Source organism: Carcharodon carcharias, assembly GCF_017639515.1.
Source record: "Carcharodon carcharias isolate sCarCar2 chromosome 27 unlocalized genomic scaffold, sCarCar2.pri SUPER_27_unloc_1, whole genome shotgun sequence".
Taxonomy (NCBI): Eukaryota; Metazoa; Chordata; class Chondrichthyes; order Lamniformes; family Lamnidae; genus Carcharodon; species Carcharodon carcharias.
In genome coordinates, this window is record NW_024470624.1 from 9,523,282 (window position 1) to 9,545,683 (window position 22,402).

General features: G+C 56.1%; 1 protein-coding gene across 1 annotated transcript in view; it reads right to left on the bottom strand.

Annotated features, from left to right (window-relative positions):
• LOC121273748 (heterogeneous nuclear ribonucleoprotein C-like) overlaps positions 1 to 22,402 on the bottom strand; it is a 96,312-nt gene that overhangs the window by 71,044 nt on the left and 2,866 nt on the right. Inside the window, exon 2 of the mRNA XM_041180910.1 lies at positions 17,398 to 17,469. Coding sequence (XP_041036844.1) covers positions 17,398 to 17,409 — 12 coding nt within the window. The 5' untranslated portion in view covers positions 17,410 to 17,469. The remainder of the gene's footprint in view (positions 1 to 17,397; positions 17,470 to 22,402) is intronic.

Genomic DNA, 22,402 nt, shown 5'->3' on the forward strand with positions numbered 1-22,402 from the left:
CGGCCCAGACACGATGCACCGCACGCACAGCCGCTGCCCCCCGCCTCCCCCCCGCACCGTCACGTTTCAGTCTGCAGGCAGGCCGACACCAGATGATGCGGATGTTTGACGGCAGCGACGAGTACACTTGGTGAGGGGTTGGGAATTCAGGAGAAACCTCTTTAACTGGAAAAGTGGGGGGGGGGGGGGGAGCGAGAGAGAACGTGCGATTCACTGCCGCAGGGAACAGCTGAGGCGAATGGCGTCGAGTTGTTTAAGGTGGGGGGGGGAGGGTGCATAAACACACCAGGAGGAATCGGATGTAACGTTTCCAGTCGCTCCCCTTTATCTACCACGTCAATCACCCACCGCCTCAACGCATTCAACCCAGGTTCACTGACAAGACCACCTGAGAAATTAGAAGGCATCATAGAAAATGCAAATTATTTTATTCAATAGTATGCTCGATGCACGGTGAAGTCACGAGACGTGGAAACGGAAGATCCCACAAACGGCTGAAGAATTGCAATGACCACTTCGTCGTCTAAGTGCCGGCTAAAGGGTGGGTGGGTGTGTGTTTGGGGTGGGTGGGTGGAAGGGTCAAGGAGCTGGAAAGCCGAGATTTGACATCTCATAGGATACACTGCACTTCCAAATGCCCTCAGTACTCTTGGCGTAGACTGCAGGGGCACAAGACTGGGAAGGGACAGATACAAGATACGGGGAGGAGGAGAGAAGGGGAGGGGGGAGAGAAAGAGCGTGGTGGGGGGGGGGGGGGGGGGGGGGGGGAAGGGAGAGAGAGAGAGAGAGAGAGAGAGAGAGAGAGCGAGAGAGCGAGAGAGAGAGAGAGAGAGCGAGGGGGAGAGAGAGAGAGAGAGAAAGAGAGAGGGCGAGGGGGGAGAGAGAGAGAGGGCGAGGGGGGAGAGAGAGAGAGAGGGCGAGGGGGTAGAGAGAGAGAGGGCGAGGGGGTAGAGAGAGAGAGGGCGAGGGGGTAGAGAGAGAGAGGGCGAGGGCGGAGAGAGAGAGAGGGCGAGGGCGGAGAGAGAGAGAGGGCGAGGGGGGAGAGAGAGAGAGGGCGAGGGGGGAGAGAGAGAGAGGGCGAGGGGGAAAGAGAGAGAGAGAGAGAGGGCGGGGGGGGGGAGAGAGAGAGAGAGAGAGAGGGCGAGGGGGGGAGAGAGAGAGGGCGAGGGGGGGAGAGAGAGAGGGCGAGGGGGGGAGAGAGAGAGGGCGAGGGGGGGAGAGAGAGAGGGCGAGGGGGGGAGAGAGAGAGGGCGAGGGGGGGGAGAGAGAGAGGGCGAGGGGGGGAGAGAGAGAGGGCGAGGGGGGGGAGAGAGAGAGGGCGAGGGGGGGAGAGAGAGAGGGCGAGGGGGGGAGAGAGAGAGGGCGAGGGGGGGAGAGAGAGAGGGCGAGGGGGGGGAGAGAGAGAGGGCGAGGGGGGGAGAGAGAGAGGGCGAGGGGGGGAGAGAGAGAGGGCGAGGGGGGGAGAGAGAGAGGGCGAGGGGGTGAGAGAGAGAGGGCGAGGGGGGGAGAGAGAGAGGGCGAGGGGGTGAGAGAGAGAGGGCGAGGGGGTGAGAGAGAGAGGGCGAGGGGGTGAGAGAGAGAGGGCGAGGGGGTGAGAGAGAGAGGGCGAGGGGGGGAGAGAGAGAGGGCGAGGGGGGGAGAGAGAGAGGGCGAGGGGGGGAGAGAGAAACAGAGGGCGAGGGGGGGAGAGAGAAACAGAGGGCGAGGGGGGGAGAGAGAAACAGAGAGCAGGGGGGAGAGAGAAACAGAGAGCAGGGGGGAGAGAGAAACAGAGAGCAGGGGGGAGAGAGAAACAGAGAGCAGGGGGGAGAGAGAAACAGAGAGCAGGGGGGAGAGAGAAACAGAGAGCAGGGGGGGAGAGAGAAACAGAGAGCAGGGGGGAGAGAGAAACACAGAGCAGGGGGAGAGAGAAACAGAGAGCAGGGGGGAGAGAGAAACACAGAGCAGGGGGGAGAGAGAAACACAGAGCAGGGGGGAGAGAGAAACACAGAGCAGGGGGGAGAGAGAAACACAGAGCAGGGGGGAGAGAGAAACACAGAGCAGGGGGAGAGAGAAACACAGAGCAGGGGGGAGAGAGAAACACAGAGCAGGGGGGAGAGAGAAACACAGAGCAGGGGGAGAGAGAAACACAGAGCAGGGGCGGAGAGAGAAACACAGAGCAGGGGGGAGAGAGAAACACAGAGCAGGGCGGAGAGAGAAACACAGAGCAGGGCGGAGAGAGAAACACAGAGCAGGGCGGAGAGAGAAACACAGAGCAGGGCGGAGAGAGAAACACAGAGCAGGGCGGAGAGAGAAACACAGAGCAGGGCGGAGAGAGAAACACAGAGCAGGGCGGAGAGAGAAACACAGAGCAGGGCGGAGAGAGAAACACAGAGCAGGGCGGAGAGAGAAACACAGAGCAGGGCGGAGAGAGAAACACAGAGCAGGGCGGAGAGAGAAACACAGAGCAGGGCGGAGAGAGAAACACAGAGCAGGGCGGAGAGAGAAACACAGAGCAGGGCGGAGAGAGAAACACAGAGCAGGGCGGAGAGAGAAACACAGAGCAGGGCGGAGAGAGAAACACAGAGCAGGGCGGAGAGAGAAACACAGAGCAGGGCGGAGAGAGAAACACAGAGCAGGGCGGAGAGAGAAACACAGAGCAGGGCGGAGAGAGAAACACAGAGCAGGGCGGAGAGAGAAACACAGAGCAGGGCGGAGAGAGAAACACAGAGCAGGGCGGAGAGAGAAACACAGAGCAGGGCGGAGAGAGAAACACAGAGCAGGGCGGAGAGAGAAACACAGAGCAGGGCGGAGAGAGAAACACAGAGCAGGGCGGAGAGAGAAACACAGAGCAGGGCGGAGAGAGAAACACAGAGCAGGGCGGAGAGAGAAACACAGAGCAGGGCGGAGAGAGAAACACAGAGCAGGGCGGAGAGAGAAACACAGAGCAGGGCGGGAGAGAGAAACACAGAGCAGGGCGGAGAGAGAAACACAGAGCAGGGCGGAGAGAGAAACACAGAGCAGGGCGGAGAGAGAAACACAGAGCAGGGCGGAGAGAGAAACACAGAGCAGGGCGGAGAGAGAAACACAGAGCAGGGCGGAGAGAGAAACACAGAGCAGGGCGGAGAGAGAAACACAGAGCAGGGCGGAGAGAGAAACACAGAGCAGGGCGGAGAGAGAAACACAGAGCAGGGCGGAGAGAGAAACACAGAGCAGGGCGGAGAGAGAAACACAGAGCAGGGCGGAGAGAGAAACACAGAGCAGGGCGGAGAGAGAAACACAGAGCAGGGCGGAGAGAGAAACACAGAGCAGGGCGGAGAGAGAAACACAGAGCAGGGCGGAGAGAGAAACACAGAGCAGGGCGGAGAGAGAAACACAGAGCAGGGCGGAGAGAGAAACACAGAGCAGGGCGGAGAGAGAAACACAGAGCAGGGCGGAGAGAGAAACACAGAGCAGGGCGGAGAGAGAAACACAGAGCAGGGCGGAGAGAGAAACACAGAGCAGGGCGGAGAGAGAAACACAGAGCAGGGCGGAGAGAGAAACACAGAGCAGGGCGGAGAGAGAAACACAGAGCAGGGCGGAGAGAGAAACACAGAGCAGGGCGGAGAGAGAAACACAGAGCAGGGCGGAGAGAGAAACACAGAGCAGGGCGGAGAGAGAAACACAGAGCAGGGCGGAGAGAGAAACACAGAGCAGGGCGGAGAGAGAAACACAGAGCAGGGCGGAGAGAGAAACACAGAGCAGGGCGGAGAGAGAAACACAGAGCAGGGCGGAGAGAGAAACACAGAGCAGGGCGGAGAGAGAAACACAGAGCAGGGCGGAGAGAGAAACACAGAGCAGGGCGGAGAGAGAAACACAGAGCAGGGCGGAGAGAGAAACACAGAGCAGGGCGGAGAGAGAAACACAGAGCAGGGCGGAGAGAGAAACACAGAGCAGGGCGGAGAGAGAAACACAGAGCAGGGCGGAGAGAGAGAAACACAGAGCAGGGCGGAGAGAGAAAACACAGAGCAGGGGGAGAGAGAAACACAGAGCAGGGCGGAGAGAGAAACACAGAGCAGGGCGGAGAGAGAAACACAGAGCAGGGCGGAGAGAGAAACACAGAGCAGGGCGGAGAGAGAAACACAGAGCAGGGCGGAGAGAGAAACACAGAGCAGGGCGGAGAGAGAAACACAGAGCAGGGCGGAGAGAGAAACACAGAGCAGGGCGGAGAGAGAAACACAGAGCAGGGCGGAGAGAGAAACACAGAGCAGGGCGGAGAGAGAAACACAGAGCAGGGCGGAGAGAGAAACACAGAGCAGGGCGGAGAGAGAAACACAGAGCAGGGCGGAGAGAGAAACACAGAGCAGGGCGGAGAGAGAAACACAGAGCAGGGCGGAGAGAGAAACACAGAGCAGGGCGGAGAGAGAAACACAGAGCAGGGCGGAGAGAGAAACACAGAGCAGGGCGGAGAGAGAAACACAGAGCAGGGCGGAGAGAGAAACACAGAGCAGGGCGGAGAGAGAAACACAGAGCAGGGCGGAGAGAGAAACACAGAGCAGGGCGGAGAGAGAAACACAGAGCAGGGCGGAGAGAGAGAACACAGAGCAGGGCGGAGAGAGAAACACAGAGCAGGGCGGAGAGAGAAACACAGAGCAGGGCGGAGAGAGAAACACAGAGCAGGGCGGAGAGAGAAACACAGAGCAGGGCGGAGAGAGAAACAGAGAGCAGGGGGAGAGAGAAACAGAGAGCAGGGGGGAGAGAGAGACAGAGAGCAGGCGGGAGAGCGAAACAGAGAGCAGGGGGAGAGCGAAACACAGAGCAGGGCGGAGAGAGAAACAGAGAGCAGGGGGAGAGAGAAACAGAGAGCAGGGGGGAGAGAGAGACAGAGAGCAGGCGGGAGAGCGAAACAGAGAGCAGGGGGGAGAGCGAGACAGAGAGCAGGGGGAGAGCGAGACAGAGAGCAGGGGGAGAGCGAGACAGAGAGCAGGGGGAGAGCGAGACAGAGAGCAGGGGGGAGAGCGAGACAGAGAGCAGGGGGGAGAGCGAGACAGAGAGCAGGGGGGAGAGCGAGACAGAGAGCAGGGGGGAGAGCGAGACAGAGAGCAGGGGGGAGAGCGAGACAGAGAGCAGGGGGGAGAGCGAGACAGAGAGCAGGGGGGGAGAGCGAGACAGAGAGCAGGGGGGAGAGAGAGACAGAGAGCAGGCGGGAGAGCGAAACAGAGAGCAGGGGGGAGAGCGAGACAGAGAGCAGGGGGAGAGCGAGACAGAGAGCAGGGGGAGAGCGAGACAGAGAGCAGGGGGGAGAGCGAGACAGAGAGCAGGGGGGAGAGCGAGACAGAGAGCAGGGGGGGAGAGCGAGACAGAGAGCAGGGGGGAGAGCGAGACAGAGAGCAGGGGGGAGAGCGAGACAGAGAGCAGGGGAGAGCGAGACAGAGAGCAGGGGGGGAGAGCGAGACAGAGAGCAGGGGGGAGAGCGAGACAGAGAGCAGGGGGGAGAGCGAGACAGAGAGCAGGGGGGAGAGCGAGACAGAGCAGGGGGGAGAGCGAGACAGAGAGCAGGGGGAGAGCGAGACAGAGAGCAGGGGGGAGAGCGAGACAGAGAGCAGGGGGGAGAGCGAGACAGAGAGCAGGGGGGAGAGCGAGACAGAGAGCAGGGGGGAGAGCGAGACAGAGAGCAGGGGGGAGAGCGAGACAGAGAGCAGGGGGGAGAGCGAGACAGAGAGCAGGGGGGGAGAGCGAGACAGAGAGCAGGGGGGAGAGCGAGACAGAGAGCAGGGGGGAGAGCGAGACAGAGAGCAGGGGGGAGAGCGAGACAGAGAGCAGGGGGGAGAGCGAGACAGAGAGCAGGGGGGAGAGCGAGACAGAGAGCAGGGGGGAGAGCGAGACAGAGAGCAGGGGGGAGAGCGAGACAGAGAGCAGGGGGGGAGAGCGAGACAGAGAGCAGGGGGGGAGAGCGAGACAGAGAGCAGGGGGGAGAGCGAGACAGAGAGCAGGGGGGAGAGCGAGACAGAGAGCAGGGGGGAGAGCGAGACAGAGAGCAGGGGGGAGAGCGAGACAGAGAGCAGGGGGGGAGAGCGAGACAGAGAGCCAGGGGGGGAGAGCGAGCAGAGAGCAGGGGGGAGAGCGAGACAGAGAGCAGGGGGGAGAGCGAGACAGAGAGCAGGGGGGGGAGAGCGAGACAGAGAGCAGGGGGGAGAGCGAGACAGAGAGCAGGGGGGAGAGCGAGACAGAGAGCAGGGGGGAGAGCGAGACAGAGAGCAGGGGGGAGAGCGAGACAGAGAGCAGGGGGGAGAGCGAGACAGAGAGCAGGGGGGGAGAGCGAGACAGAGAGCAGGGGGGGAGAGCGAGACAGAGAGCAGGGGGGAGAGCGAGACAGAGAGCAGGGGGGAGAGCGAGACAGAGAGCAGGGGGGGGAGAGCGAGACAGAGAGCAGGGGTGAGAGCGAGACAGAGAGCAGGGGGGAGAGCGAGGACAGAGAGCAGGGGGGAGAGCGAGACAGAGAGCAGGGGGGAGAGCGAGACAGAGAGCAGGGAGAGAGCGAGACAGAGAGCAGGGGGGGAGAGCGAGACAGAGAGCAGGGGGAGAGAGCGAGACAGAGAGCAGGGGGGAGAGCGAGACAGAGAGCAGGGGGGAGAGCGAGACAGAGAGCAGGGGGGGAGAGCGAGACAGAGAGCAGGGGGGGAGAGCGAGACAGAGAGCAGGGGGGAGAGCGAGACAGAGAGCAGGGGGGAGAGCGAGACAGAGTTCAGGGGGAGAGCGAGACAGAGAGCAGGGGGGAGAGAGAGACAGAGAGCAGAGGGGAGAGAGAGACAGAGAGCAGGGGGGAGAGAGAGACAGAGAGCAGGGGGGAGAGAGAGACAGAGAGCAGGGGGGAGAGAGAGACAGAGAGCAGGGGGGAGAGAGAGACAGAGAGCAGGGGGGAGAGAGAGACAGAGAGCAGGGGGGAGAGAGAGACAGAGAGCAGGGGGGAGAGAGAGACAGAGAGCAGGGGGGGAGAGAGAGACAGAGAGCAGGGGGGAGAGAGAGACAGAGAGCAGGGGGGAGAGAGAGACAGAGAGCAGGGGGGAGAGAGAGACAGAGAGCAGGGGGGAGAGAGAGACAGAGAGCAGGGGGGAGAGAGAGACAGAGAGCTGGGGGGAGAGAGAGACAGAGAGCAGGGCGGAGAGAGAGACAGAGAGCAGGGGGGAGAGAGAGACAGAGAGCAGGGGGGAGAGAGAGACAGAGAGCAGGGGGGAGAGAGAGACAGAGAGCAGGGGGGAGAGAGAGACAGAGAGCAGGGGGGAGAGAGAGACAGAGAGCAGGGGGAGAGAGAGACAGAGAGCAGGGGGGAGAGAGAGACAGAGAGCAGGGGGGAGAGAGAGACAGAGAGCAGGGGGGAGAGAGAGACAGAGAGCAGGGGGGAGAGAGAGACAGAGAGCAGGGGGGAGAGAGAGAGACAGAGAGCAGGGGGGAGAGAGAGACAGAGAGCAGGGGGGAGAGAGAGACAGATAGCAGGGGGGAGAGAGAGACAGATAGCAGGGGGGAGAGAGAGACAGAGAGCAGGGGGGAGAGAGAGACAGAGAGCAGGGGGGAGAGAGAGACAGAGAGCAGGGGGGAGAGAGAGACAGAGAGCAGGGGGGAGAGAGAGACAGAGAGCAGGGGGGAGAGAGAGACAGAGAGCAGGGGGAGAGAGATAGAGAAGGGGAGAGAGGGAAAAGGGAAGAGAGAGAAAAGTGGGGCCAAAAAGGGAGGGAGAGAAAAGAGGGGTCGGAGAGAAAATGGGGGTCAAAAGTGGGAGGGAGAGAAAAGGTGGGGTCGAAGAGAGGGAGAGAAAAGGGGGGCAAAGAGGGAGGGAGAGAAAAGAGGGGGCTCAAAGAGCTAGGGAGAGAAAAGGGGGGGTCAAAATGCGAGAGAGTGAAAAGGGGGGGTCGAAGAGCGAGGGAGAGAAAAGGGGTGGGTCGAAGTGGGAGGGAGGGAGAAGGGGGGATCGGAAGAGGGAGGGAGAAGGGGGGATCGGAAGAGGGAGGGAGAAGGGGGGATCGGAAGAGGGAGGGAGAAGGGGGGATCGGAAGAGGGAGGGAGAAGGGGGGATCGGAAGAGGGAGGGAGAAGGGGGGATCGGAAGAGGGAGGGAGAAGGGGGATCGGAAGAGGGAGGGAGAAGGGGGATCGGAAGAGGGAGGGAGAAGGGGGGATCGGAAGAGGGAGGGAGAAGGGGGGATCGGAAGAGGGAGGGAGAAGGGGGGATCGGAAGAGGGAGGGAGAAGGGGGGATCGGAAAGAGGGAGGGAGAAGGGGGGATCGGAAGAGGGAGGGAGAAGGGGGGATCGGAAGAGGGAGGGAGAAGGGGGGATCGGAAGAGGGAGGGAGAAGGGGGGATCGGAAGAGGGAGGGAGAAGGGGGGATCGGAAGAGGGAGGGAGAAGGGGGGATCGGAAGAGGGAGGGAGAAGGGGGGATCGGAAGAGGGAGGGAGAAGGGGGGATCGGAAGAGGGAGGGAGAAGGGGGGATCGGAAGAGGGAGGGAGAAGGGGGATCGGAAGAGGGAGGGAGAAGGGGGGATCGGAAGAGGGAGGGAGAAGGGGGGATCGGAAGAGGGAGGGAGAAGGGGGGATCGGAAGAGGGAGGGAGAAGGGGGGATCGGAAGAGGGAGGGAGAAGGGGGGATCGGAAGAGGGAGGGAGAAGGGGGGATCGGAAGAGGGAGGGAGAAGGGGGGATCGGAAGAGGGAGGGAGAAGGGGGGATCGGAAGAGGGAGGGAGAAGGGGGGATCGGAAGAGGGAGGGAGAAGGGGGGATCGGAAGAGGGAGGGAGAAGGGGGGATCGGAAGAGGGAGGGAGAAGGGGGGATCGGAAGAGGGAGGGAGAAGGGGGGATCGGAAGAGGGAGGGAGAAGGGGGGATCGGAAGAGGGAGGGAGAAGGGGGGATCGGAAGAGGGAGGGAGAAGGGGGGATCGGAAGAGGGAGGGAGAAGGGGGGATCGGAAGAGGGAGGGAGAAGGGGGGATCGGAAGAGGGAGGGAGAAGGGGGGATCGGAAGAGGGAGGGAGAAGGGGGGATCGGAAGAGGGAGGGAGAAGGGGGGATCGGAAGAGGGAGGGAGAAGGGGGGATCGGAAGAGGGAGGGAGAAGGGGGGATCGGAAGAGGGAGGGAGAAGGGGGGATCGGAAGAGGGAGGGAGAAGGGGGGATCGGAAAGAGGGAGGAGAAGGGGGGATCGGAAGAGGGAGGGAGAAGGGGGGATCGGAAGAGGGAGGGAGAAGGGGGGATCGGAAGAGGGAGGGAGAAGGGGGGATCGGAAGAGGGAGGGAGAAGGGGGGATCGGAAGAGGGAGGGAGAAGGGGGGATCGGAAGAGGGAGGGAGAAGGGGGGATCGGAAGAGGAGGGAGAAGGGGGCATCGGAAGAGGGAGGGAGAAGGGGGGATCGGAAGAGGGAGGGAGAAGGGGGGTTCGGAAGAGGGAGGGAGAAGGGGGGTTCGGAAGAAGGAGATGCAGGGAAGAGAGAGAAGGGGAGAAGAAATTGAAGGGGAGAGACAGGGAACAGGGGCAGACAGCGAGAGGACGGATAGAGTGTTGGGGACAGAAAGAAGGGTGTGGGGCAAAGAGCCAGAGGGACGGGGCGCAGGGAGAGCCAGAGGGACGGGGCGCAGGGAGAGCCAGAGGGACGGGGCGCAGGGAGAGCCAGAGGGACGGGGCGCAGGGAGAGCCAGAGGGACGGGGCGCAGGGAGAGCCAGAGGGACGGGGCGCAGGGAGAGCCAGAGGGACGGGGCGCAGGGAGAGCCAGAGGGACGGGGCGCAGGGAGAGCCAGAGGGACGGGGCGCAGGGAGAGCCAGAGGGACGGGGCGCAGGGAGAGCCAGAGGGACGGGGCGCAGGGAGAGCCAGAGGGACGGGGCGCAGGGAGAGCCAGAGGGACGGGGCGCAGGGAGAGCCAGAGGGACGGGGCGCAGGGAGAGCCAGAGGGACGGGGCGCAGGGAGAGCCAGAGGGACGGGGCGCAGGGACAGCCAGAGGGACGGGGCGCAGGGACAGCCAGAGGGACGGGGCGCAGGGAGAGCCAGAGGGACGGGGCGCAGGGAGAGCCAGAGGGACGGGGCGCAGGGAGAGCCAGAGAGACGGGGTGCAGGGAGAGCCAGAGAGACGGGGCGCAGGGAGAGCCAGAGAGACGGGGCGCAGGGAGAGCCAGAGAGACGGGGCGCAGGGAGAGCCAGAGAGACGGGGCGCAGGGAGAGCCAGAGAGACGGGGCGCAGGGAGAGCCAGAGAGACGGGGCGCAGGGAGAGCCAGAGAGACGGGGCGCAGGGAGAGCCAGAGAGACGGGGCGCAGGGAGAGCCAGAGAGACGGGGCGCAGGGAGAGCCAGAGAGACGGGGCGCAGGGAGAGCCAGAGAGACGGGGCGCAGGGAGAGCCAGAGAGACGGGGCGCAGGGAGAGCCAGAGAGACGGGGCGCAGGGAGAGCCAGAGAGACGGGGCGCAGGGAGAGCCAGAGAGACGGGGCGCAGGGAGAGCCAGAGAGACGGGGCGCAGGGAGAGCCAGAGAGACGGGGCGCAGGAGAGCCAGAGAGACGGGGCGCAGGGAGAGCCAGAGAGACGGGGCGCAGGGAGAGCCAGAGAGACGGGGCGCAGGGAGAGCCAGAGAGACGGGGCGCAGGGAGAGCCAGAGAGACGGGGCGCAGGGAGAGCCAGGGAGACGGGGCGCAGGGAGAGCCAGAGAGACGGGGCGCAGGGAGAGCCAGAGAGACGGGGCGCAGGGAGAGCCAGAGAGACGGGGCGCAGGGAGAGCCAGAGAGACGGGGCGCAGGGAGAGCCAGAGAGACGGGGCGCAGGGAGAGCCAGAGAGACGGGGCGCAGGGAGAGCCAGAGAGACGGGGCGCAGGGAGAGCCAGAGAGACGGCGCGCAGGGAGAGCCAGAGAGACGGCGCGCAGGGAGAGCCAGAGAGACGGGGCGCAGGGAGAGCCAGAGAGACGGGGCGCAGGGAGAGCCAGAGAGACGGGGCGCAGGGAGAGCCAGAGAGACGGGGCGCAGGGAGAGCCAGAGAGACGGGGCTAAAAGAGAGCCAGAGAGACGGGGCTAAAAGAGAGCCAGAGAGACGGGGCTAAAAGAGAGCCAGAGAGACGGGGCTAAAAGAGAGCCAGAGAGACGGGGCTAAAAGAGAGCCAGCGAGACGGGGCTAAAAGAGAGCCAGCGAGACGGGGCTAAAAGAGAGCCAGCGAGACGGGGCTAAAAGAGAGCCAGCGAGACGGGGCTAAAAGAGAGCCAGCGAGACGGGGCTAAAAGAGAGCCAGCGAGACGGGGCTAAAAGAGAGCCAGCGAGACGGGGCTAAAAGAGAGCCAGCGAGACGGGGCTAAAAGAGAGCCAGCGAGACGGGGCTAAAAGAGAGCCAGCGAGACGGGGCTAAAAGAGAGCCAGCGAGACGGGGCTAAAAGAGAGCCAGCGAGACGGGGCTAAAAGAGAGCCAGCGAGACGGGGCTAAAAGAGAGCCAGCGAGACGGGGCTAAAAGAGAGCCAGCGAGACGGGGCTAAAAGAGAGCCTGCGGGACGGGGCTGAAAGATAGCCAGCGAGACGGGGCTAAAAGAGAGCCAGCGAGACGGGGCTAAAAGAGAGCCAGAGAGACGGGGCTAAAAGAGAGCCAGAGAGAAGGCGCTAAAAGAGAGCCAGAGAGAAGGCGCTAAAAGAGAGCCAGAGAGAAGGCGCTAAAAGAGAGCCAGAGGGAAGGCGCTAAAAGAGAGCCAGAGGGAAGGCGCTAAAAGAGAGCCAGAGGGAAGGCGCTAAAAGAGAGCCAGAGGGAAGGCGCTAAAAGAGAGCCAGAGGGAAGGCGCTAAAAGAGAGCCAGAGGGAAGGCGCTAAAAGAGAGCCAGAGGGAAGGCGCTAAAAGAGAGCCAGAGGGAAGGCGCTAGAGGAGAGCCAGAGGGAAGGCGCTAGAGGAGAGCCAGAGGGAAGGCGCTAGAGGAGAGCCAAAGGGAAGGCGCTAAAAGAGAGCCAGAGGGTAGAGGCTAAAAGAGAGCCATAGGGAATGGGCTAAAAGAGAGCCAGAGGGAAGGGGCAGAAAGAGAGCCAGAGAAAAGGGGCGGAAAGCGAGCCAGAGAAAAGGGGCGGAAAGCGAGCCAGAGAAAAGGGGCGGAAAGCGAGCCAGAGAAAAGGGGTGGAATGCGAGCCAGAGAAGCGGGGCGGAAAGAGAGCCAGAGAAAAGGGGCGGAATGCGAGCCAGAGAAACAGGGCGGAAAGAGAGCCAGAGAAAAGGGGTGGAATGCGAGCCAGAGAAACGGGGCGGAAAGACAGCCAGAGAGAAAGGGCAAGAAAGAGAAACCATATGGCCATAAGACATAGGAGCAGAAATTAGGCCATTCAGCCCATCGAGCCTGCGCCCCGATTCAAACATGGTTGATAAGTTTCTCAACCCCATTCTCCCACCCTCCCCCCAAAAACCTTTGATCACCTAACCAATCAAAAAGCTATCTATCTCGGTCTTAAATACACTCAATGACCTGGCCTCCACAGACTGCTGCGAAAATGAATTCCATACATTCACCACAGGGGCAGAAAGAGAGCCAGGGAGAAGGGGCGGGGGGCCAAGATTGCCGGGGGGAACAGAGCAAGAGGGTGGGGGTGGGGGAACAGCGAGAGGGTTGGAGGGGGGGGAACAGCGAGAGGGTTGGGGGGGGGGAACAGAGCGAGAGGGTTGGGGGGGGGGAACAGAGCGAGAGTGTGGGGGGGGGGAACAGAGCGAGAGTGTGGGGGGGGGGGAACAGAGCGAGAGTGTGGGGGGGGGGAACAGAGCGAGAGTGTGGGGGGGGGGAACAGAGCGAGAGGGTGGGGGGGGGGGAACAGAGCGAGAGGGTGGGGGGGGGGAACAGAGCAAGAGGGTGGTGGGGGGGGAACAGAGCGAGAGGGTGGGGGGGGGGAACAGAGCGAGAGGGTGGGGGGGGGAACAGAGCGAGAGGGTGGGGGGGGGGGAACAGAGCGAGAGGGTGGGGGGGGGGGAACAGAGCGAGAGGGTGGGGGGGGGGGAACAGAGCGAGAGGGTGGGGGGGGGGAACAGAGCGAGAGGGTGGGGGGGGGGAACAGAGCGAGAGGGTGGGGGGGGGGAACAGAGCGAGAGGGTGGGGGGGGGGAACAGAGCGAGAGGGTGGGGGGGGGAACAGAGCGAGAGGGTGGGGGGGAACAGAGCGAGAGGGTGGGGGGGAACAGAGCGAGAGGGTGGGGGGGAACAGAGCGAGAGGGTGGGGGGGAACAGAGCGAGAGGGTGGGGGGGGGAACAGAGCGAGAGGGTGGGGGGGAACAGAGCGAGAGGGTGGGGGGGAACAGAGCGAGAGGGTGGGGGGGAACAGAGCGAGAGGGTGGGGGGGAACAGAGCGAGAGGGTGGGGGGGAACAGAGCGAGAGGGTGGGGGGGAACAGAGCGAGAGGGTGGGGGGGAACAGAGCGAGAGGGTGGGGGGGAACAGAGCGAGAGGGTGGGGGGGAACAGAGCGAGAGGGTGGGGGGGAACAGAGCGAGAGGGTGGGGGGGAACAGAGCGAGAGGGTGGGGAGGAACAGAGCGAGAGGGTGGGGGGAACAGAGCGAGAGGGTGGGGGGGAACAGAGCGAGAGGGTGGGGGGGAACAGAGCGAGAGGGTGGGGGGGAACAGAGCGAGAGGGTGGGGGGGAACAGAGCGAGAGGGTGGGGGGGAACAGAGCGAGAGGGTGGGGGGGAACAGAGCGAGAGGGTGGGGGGGAACAGAGCGAGAGGGTGGGGGGGAACAGAGCGAGAGGGTGGGGGGGAACAGAGCGAGAGGGTGGGGGGGAACAGAGCGAGAGGGTGGGGGGGAACAGAGCGAGAGGGTGGGGGGGAACAGAGCGAGAGGGTGGGGGGGGAACAGAGCGAGAGGGTGGGGGGGAACAGAGCGAGAGGGTGGGGGGGAACAGAGCGAGAGGGTGGGGGGGAACAGAGCGAGAGGGTGGGGGGGAACAGAGCGAGAGGGTGGGGGGGAACAGAGCGAGAGGGTGGGGGGGAACAGAGCGAGAGGGTGGGGGGGAACAGAGCGAGAGGGTGGGGGGGAACAGAGCGAGAGGGTGGGGGGGAACAGAGCGAGAGGGTGGGGGGGAACAGAGCGAGAGGGTGGGGGGGAACAGAGCGAGAGGGTGGGGGGGAACAGAGCGAGAGGGTGGGGGGGAACAGAGCGAGAGGGTGGGGGGGGAACAGAGCGAGAGGGTGGGGGGGAACAGAGCGAGAGGGTGGGGGGGAACAGAGCGAGAGGGTGGGGGGGAACAGAGCGAGAGGGTGGGGGGGAACAGAGCGAGAGGGTGGGGGGGGAACAGAGCGAGAGGGTGGGGGGGAACAGAGCGAGAGGGTGGGGGGGAACAGAGCGAAAGGGTGGGGGGGAACAGAGCGAGAGGGTGGGGGGGAACAGAGCGAGAGGGTGGGGGGGAACAGAGCGAGAGGGTGGGGGGGAACAGAGCGAGAGGGTGGGGGGGAACAGAGCGAGAGGGTGGGGGGGAACAGAGCGAGAGGGTGGGGGGGAACAGAGCGAGAGGGTGGGGGGGAACAGAGCGAGAGGGTGGGGGGGAACAGAGCGAGAGGGTGGGGGGGAACAGAGCGAGAGGGTGGGGGGGAACAGAGCGAGAGGGTGGGGGGGGGAACAGAGCGAGAGGGTGGGGGGGAACAGAGCGAGAGGGTGGGGGGGAACAGAGCGAGAGGGTGGGGGGGAACAGAGCGAGAGGGTGGGGGGGAACAGAGCGAGAGGGTGGGGGGGAACAGAGCGAGAGGGTGGGGGGGAACAGAGCGAGAGGGTGGGGGGGAACAGAGCGAGAGGGTGGGGGGGAACAGAGCGAGAGGGTGGGGGGGGAACAGAGCGAGAGGGTGGGGGGGAAACAGAGCGAGAGGGCGGGGGGGAACAGAGCGAGAGGGTGGGGGGGAACAGAGCGAGAGGGTGGGGGGGGAACAGAGCGAGAGGGTGGGGGGGAACAGAGCGAGAGGGTGGGGGGGAACAGAGCGAGAGGGTGGGGGGGGAACAGAGCGAGAGGGTGGGGGGGAACAGAGCGAGAGGGTGGGGGGGAACAGAGCGAGAGGGTGGGGGGGGAACAGAGCGAGAGGGTGGGGGGGAACAGAGCGAGAGGGTGGGGGGGAACAGAGCGAGAGGGTGGGGGGGAACAGAGCGAGAGGGTGGGGGGGAACAGAGCGAGAGGGTGGGGGGGAACGGAGCGAGAGGGTGGGGGGGAACGGAGCGAGAGGGTGGGGGGGAACGGAACGAGAGGGTGGGGGGGAACAGAGCGAGAGGGTGTGGGGGGAGCAGAGCGAGAGGGTGGGGGGGAACAGAGCGAGAGGGTGGGGGGGAACAGAGCGAGAGAGGGGGGGAATAGAGCGAACGGCCAGAGACAGCAAAGTGGGGAGGAAAGGCCAGAGAGAGAAAGAGAAAGGAAAAGAGAAAAAGGTGAGGGAGAAGGTGTTGGGACAGAGTGATAGGGAAGGGAGGGGGGGGTAAACGGGCCGAGAAGTTGGGGGGCTGCGGCCGAAAAAGAGAGAGAGAGACAGGGGAAGGGGGGAGTGGGCAGAAGGGGCCGAGCGAGAGCGCGTGGTGTGGGAGAGAAGGGGCCGAAACGTAGGGGGAGAGAAAGCGCGAGCAATGGTCGAGCAAGAGAGAAGGGGGAGAGAAAGTGAATGGGGAGAAGGCGAGAGAGAGAAGGGGGGCACTGACAGAAGTTGTCAACTGAGCCAAGCCAACACTCAAAATGGCGGAGGCGCTTGGAATAAAGTGTCAGCTGAAGGGTTGATGTGACAGCCAGGCACGGGAACACTGTTGACTCCTAGCATTCTCTGCTTCGAAGGGCTTCTGGCTTGCTCCCCTTCCCAGCCCACGATGGAACCGCACGTGATCCGCCAGTGGGAAACGCTCGGCCCGCTGACCGGTAAGGATCGGAGCTGCCTGCATGAAAACCAGACCAACGCTCCCATGTGCGCAGGCCTTGGAAGGCTGGGTGGGTGGGGAGTAAGGGAGGGGAGGGGGATCCATCACCTCCCAACCATGAGGTTACTGTTCCTGCAGTATCCGCTCAAAATGGAACTCACTTGAATTTGCTGCTGCACCCCCACCCCCACCCCCCCCCCCGCCCCCCTCCCAGCTTCAACTTAATGACAAGACACCGAGGACCTAGCAGTGTGAAGGAGGGCGACTAACCTAGCAGTGGGTCTGTAGGGCCAGGTGGTGGTACAAACACACACACACACACACACACACACACACACACACACACACACACACAACACACGATTGCGCTGAGGGTGCACCGGTAGCAAACTGAGTCCATCCCTCCACACACCACCCGTAACCACTCCTCCTTCATCGCTCCGCCCCCACCGATGTTTGGGTGTATATGAAATGAGTCAGAGAGGGGCATGTGTCCGTGTGGGTGTGGGTGGGGTGGGGAGGAGGAAGCGATGAAAGGTTGTATTTGAAGGGCGGGGGGGGGGGGCAGGGAGAAATATACAAGTGTGAAAGACGAGAAACTCTGGTGATTGTTGTGCGACTACGAGTTAAAACGTTGCCCTGAAGCACTTTTAATTTCTCCCCTCTCCCCCTCCACCCCACCCCCCCCCCGCCCCGAGACTGAAGTGATCCGCTAAATAACCGCATGGCCAGGGTACAGCCGGAAAGGAAAAAATGTTCATCCCTCTGCTCAAACATACCAAGAGTCCAAAGGCTTTACAAAAATATAAAAAGGTACAGCCACTAGAAAAAACAACAACAACCAACTACCCCAAAAACCCAATAAAAAGGCACAGCTTAGCTCTAAAAATCGAACGGGGTTTGGCTGGCAAGGGGGGTGGGTGGGTGGGTGGCGGGGTACAAGAGGGAGCTGCATAAAAATATGTCTCGATATATATATACGTATATATATATATATATATATATACTCTCAATATTATCAATATAAAACGTTCAAAAACTTTAAAAATTGCACTTATACACTTAAAATTCAACAATTCGATGCAAGCTTGGAAAAATAAGAGAAAGGTAGGAGCAAGAATGATCCGATATAAAACTTTCAAAGATCATCTCTTATGATTTTTCTTTTTAAACAGTTTTGAGCACTAGCTTTAAAAAGGTGGGGAAGGGGAAAACACTGGAAAAAGAGAGAGAAGTTAAAAACCTTATATATTGTATATATATATGTATTTTTTTTAAAAAAAGCCACTTTGCTCAGATTTTTAAGTTAAAAGTTCAGACCCAAAAACGATGCCAAAGCTAGATGTACGGAAGTTTATATATATTTATATATATATATATATATATATATTATATATACGGGTGTGCGCTTTCGAGAGGTCTACTCGCGCACACTGCTAAAGCTACCAGATCAATTATTATTATTTTTTGTTAAAAATACAGAGTATATAGCTTTTTTTTAAAAAAGGGAAAAGTATTTTGCAACTCTTAAACACTTGTCAGCTTTAAAAAATGTTTTCTTTTTGAAAAAAAAACTTTGGTGCTTACTTCTGCATTCATGTTGATCTTATAGAGAGGCCCCAACCAACTGGTATTTTTTTAGGGAAAAAGTCCACAAAACTGCGAATATAAAAAAAGATTAAGAGTACAGAAGTTCAACAGAAGAAATTTTGAAGCGGAAAAAAAAAACCTTGACAACATTTCACGTTTGTTTAAAAAAAAACAGCCCGAAGATTGACTCTCTCTGTTTCGCTTTCGCTCGATAAAAAAAAAAGGGGGGAGGGCGCACATCGCTACACCACCACACACACCCCCCCCCCCGCCAGCTGCCCATCTCGAGTGCAGCAGCAGCCCTATATGTGCTGCTGAACCAGTGGGCAGGACGCGCCCTCACCCTCCAAAAGGTAGCCTCCAGGTCGGGGCTGCAGGTGGAAGTCACCCAAAACACATGCACTTGTATTGTTGTTGTGGGGGGTGCAGTTGTTGGTAGGGGGTGGGGAATCAATAAAGCCAATTTAGTTCATGATCGTCCGAGTGAGACGGTCAGGTTAAAATTTTGCCCCCAACCGTCCTAGGGCCTGTCCTGCGGGTCAAAGTCTCCGCCAGAGCAACGAGGGAGCCAAATGTTTGTTTGCTGTTCCCTTCCAAGTGAAGAATAAAAAAAATAATAAAGTCTTTTGCAGCCCGATCCCCCGTTTTCGTTTTTAAAGGACATTTAAAAACCACAGGTCCTCGGTGCTTCAAGTTGCAGGTGTAAAAGCCAACATTAGATGCGCACTTTCCGTTCAAAAGGGCAAAACTAATAAGTTTAAAAAAAAAACTTTTTTTTTGTTGTTTGGAAAGCACAAAGCATGAAAAGTCAACAATGTTTTCAAGACAGGAAACGTGTGGCGGGGGAGGGAGGGGAGAAATGGCCTCGGACGATTTTTTTTTGGGTTTAAAAAACGGAACACGCCAAAAAAAAGTTCACTTCCCCACAAAGCGGGAAAGGCTCAAGCAAAATGTATTCATTCCTGACTGTAACTGCTTTCCCCCCCACCCCCTCCTCAAAAAAAAAATTAACTCCTCCTGGTGGGGGTGGGAGGGGGAGAGGAGTCCGTTGTTTTTTTACAAATTCGCCCAGGTTACTTCAAGTCCAGGACTTGGGCGCAAGTGAAAAAATAAAAGTGGACATTTGAGCTACAAAATACTTCCATTTTCCTCTTTTCAAAATGCCACATACTCTCGTAAAACACACACAAAAAAAAAAACAGCCTCGTTCAAAAGGGTTTCAGAAGTCGAGAGAAGTTCAATTTTTCTCCCAAGTGGATTCTCTCTCTCCAGAACCTCCGAGCTTCTCCCACCAAGTGCACACTCGCAAAGGGTGCAAAAAGTGTTAAAAATCCCACCCTTAAAAAGCATTCAACGTTCCTCAGATGTAGAAAACGTGGAAAAAAGGGGGCAGCTGAACTCTTGATACCGTGCAAATTGCATAATCGACAGCAAAAATTTTTTAAAATGTTGTCGTCCTGTGCAAAATTCACGCTTCTTTTTTAAAAAGAAAAACTATCCTCGGTAAAGTGTAAAATGCAAAATATAGCCACCTAAAAAGCAAATTTTTCAATATTTAAAAAAAAGACCACAAATCTATTTCCCACCCCCCACCCCCCCCCCTCCAAAAAAAGGGGCAAAACATGGAAATCTTTCTCGCAAAAGGATAAAACCAGGAAGTTTCCCAAAAGTTTATTAAAAAAAAGACTGTCTTTAAAAATCGCTCTTTTTAAAAAAAGTCCACATCATACACTTTAAAAAAACAGTAATTGGCCCTAACCAGGGATGTATTTTGATGTAACGTGAACTTTTCAATTTGCAAATCGTAAATATATATAAATGCGCCACAGGTTTTGAATTTTTAATATTTTAACGTGTTTCCAAGACGCTATTTAAATCTATAATTATATTCAGTTTCAGTTTACACTCATTCACGAAAAAAACAATTATAATTTGTGTTTATAATTAATTCGAATGTGAGTAAGCCTAATGCTATTGTAGAAGGAATGAACAAAATTCAAATAAGACAACGCATATCCTTTGAATTAATTGGCATGTTTAATCCAACAAATTTTGAACGTACATAAATGGATCATTTAATATCAACTTTCAACATATTTAATATTAGTTTGAACTACAATAGCACACGTTTATGATTGAAGTATCAACCACGTTTCGAGGGCATTTAAATGACTTCCCTAAACCAACAGGTAAAGTCATAGCTACCCATTAAAATTGAATTTCCGATTAGGATTTACAAATAGGCTTATATTTGAACGTTGCAACTTCTACATGCAACCGATAAGTTTTTAATTTGATTTTACGTTCTGATGCTAAACACTGAATCAGAACGCAGCCAGTTCATAATCAAAGTTAATATCATTTGAATTTTAATCTATTTAATTTCTGAGACTTGAACTTCCATTTTTTCTTAAATTTATAACCAGATGTTGAAACTTAAGGTGATCAAAGTAACCAGATATTTACAATTACAAATACTTAAGGTCTTAATCGGCATTTATCAAAATGTATACTTAATTGAAATACAAATTGCAATTAGATTTAATTAGCATTTTAATCTAATAATTATTAGAATTTCTACAATTAGACATTATCAGATTTTTTTTTTAAATCGAACTTTAACAAGTTGACCAGAAATTATGTATAGCCAAAATCCTTAAGGATTTAAGTCGATAACCGTCACCGAGATTAAATTTTAACTGCAAAGTTAATCGGTTTTTAAGTCACAAGTAATTAAAGGAGCCTTTAGGTTTAAGTGTCACAATTTAGTAGCTAAATATTAAGGTAGAACATAATTACTCACTTATATAACCGGATATCATTTGGGTTATTTTACAAAATTTAAATTTTAACCAGAAAGTTGAGGTTTAGTAATGGTTCACTAAATATCGTAGAACGACCCTTTCAAAAGGAGGTTAGTATTTAGGTTTTATTGTTATAAATTACACATTTTAACTCGAAATAAAGGTTTGACAATGAGGATTCACTAAATATTAATTTAGTTACGCATCCACAACCAGGTTGTTTAAATTTTATTTTCCTAATCATATATTAAAAATCAGAAAACAAAGATGCTTCCGTTTTAGAACAAGGATTCACTAAATACACATTGACGCATCCGTTCATAACTGCAAGAGTTGGGTTTTTTCCAAAGTTAACAAATTTTAACTAGAATAAGCTTTAAGTTTGACGCTAAGGGCGAACTATCTGCACTAAACGTTCACTTACACGTTATACATCCATATTTTAGTTGGGATTCTCTTAAAATTACAAATTTTAACAAGTTTAGACTGAAGGGCTAAACATTCACTCCTACGTCTACAACCAGGTTAAGTACTTTGATTAGAATTTTAACCAAGAATTCACAATTGTTTTGCCTAAAGCCAGATTAGTGCTTAATTTTAAAAAAGACAAACAATCTGACTATTTTAAGAGATTTAATTAGATCCGAGCTGGATGTTTAAGAGCCACCACCAGAACAGAGCCAGATTTTAACAGCTAACACCAGAATTGAGCCAGATTTGAGGTATCAGAATTGGGATAGATTTTAACCGCTAATGCCAGAACTGAGCTAGATTTTAACAGTTAGCACCAGAACTGAGCTAGATTTTAACAGTTAGCACCAGAACTGAGCTAGATTTTTAGTTAATGCCAAAATTGAGCTAGATTTTAGCCAATGCCAAAATTGAGCTAGATTTTAGCCAATGCCAAAATTGAGCTAGATTTTAGCCAATGCCAAAATTGAGCTAGATTTTAGCCAATGCCAAAATTGAGCTAGATTTTAGCCAATGCCAAAATTGAGCTAGATTTTAGCCAATGCCAAAATTGAGCTAGATTTTAGCCAATGCCAAAATTGAGCTAGATTTTAGCCAATGCCAAAATTGAGCTAGATTTTAGCCAATGCCAAAATTGAGCTAGATTTTAGCCAATGCCAAAATTGAGCTAGATTTTAGCCAATGCCAAAATTGAGCTAGATTTTAGCCAATGCCAAAATTGAGCTAGATTTTAGCCAATGCCAAAATTGAGCTAGATTTTAGCCAATGCCAAAATTGAGCTAGATTTTAGCCAATGCCAAAATTGAGCTAGATTTTAGCCAATGCCAAAATTGAGCTAGATTTTAGCCAATGCCAAAATTGAGCTAGATTTTAGCCAATGCCAAAATTGAGCTAGATTTTAGCCAATGCCAAAATTGAGCTAGATTTTAGCCAATGCCAAAATTGAGCTAGATTTTAGCCAATGCCAAAATTGAGCTAGATTTTAGCCAATGCCAAAATTGAGCTAGATTTTAGCCAATGCCAAAATTGAGCTAGAATTTAGCCAATGCCAAAATTGAGCTAGATTTTAGCCAATGCCAAAATTGAGCTAGATTTTAGCCAATGCCAAACTTGAGCTAGATTTTAGCCAATGCCAAAATTGAGCTAGATTTTAACAGTTAACACCAGAACTGAGCTAGATTTTAGGTTGACACCGGAATTAAGCTAGATTTTTAGTTAACACCAGAATTGAGCTTAAATGTTAATAATTAATGCCAGAATTGAGCTAGATTTTAACAGTTAACGCCAAAATTGAGCTAGATTTCAGGTTAACACCAGAATTGAGCTAGATTTTAACAGTTCAAATCTAGCTTAATTCTGGCATTAACTGTTAAAATCTAGCTCATTTCTGGCATTAACTGTTAAAATCTAGCTCAATTTTGGCGTTAAGTTAAAGCCAGAATTGAGCTAGATTTTAACAGTTAGCGCCAGAATTGAGCTGGATTTTAAGTTAAAGCCAGAATTGAGCTGGATTTTAAATTAGCGCCAGAATTGAGCTAGATTTTAACAGTTAGCGCTGGAATTAACCTAGATTTAAAGTTAATGCCACAATTGAACTAGATTTTAAGCTGACTGCAGAACTGAGCTAGATTTTAACAGTTAGTGCCGGAATTGAGCTAGATTTTAACAGTTAGCACCAGAATTGAGCTAGATTTTAACAGTTAACGCCAGAATTGAGCTAGATTTTA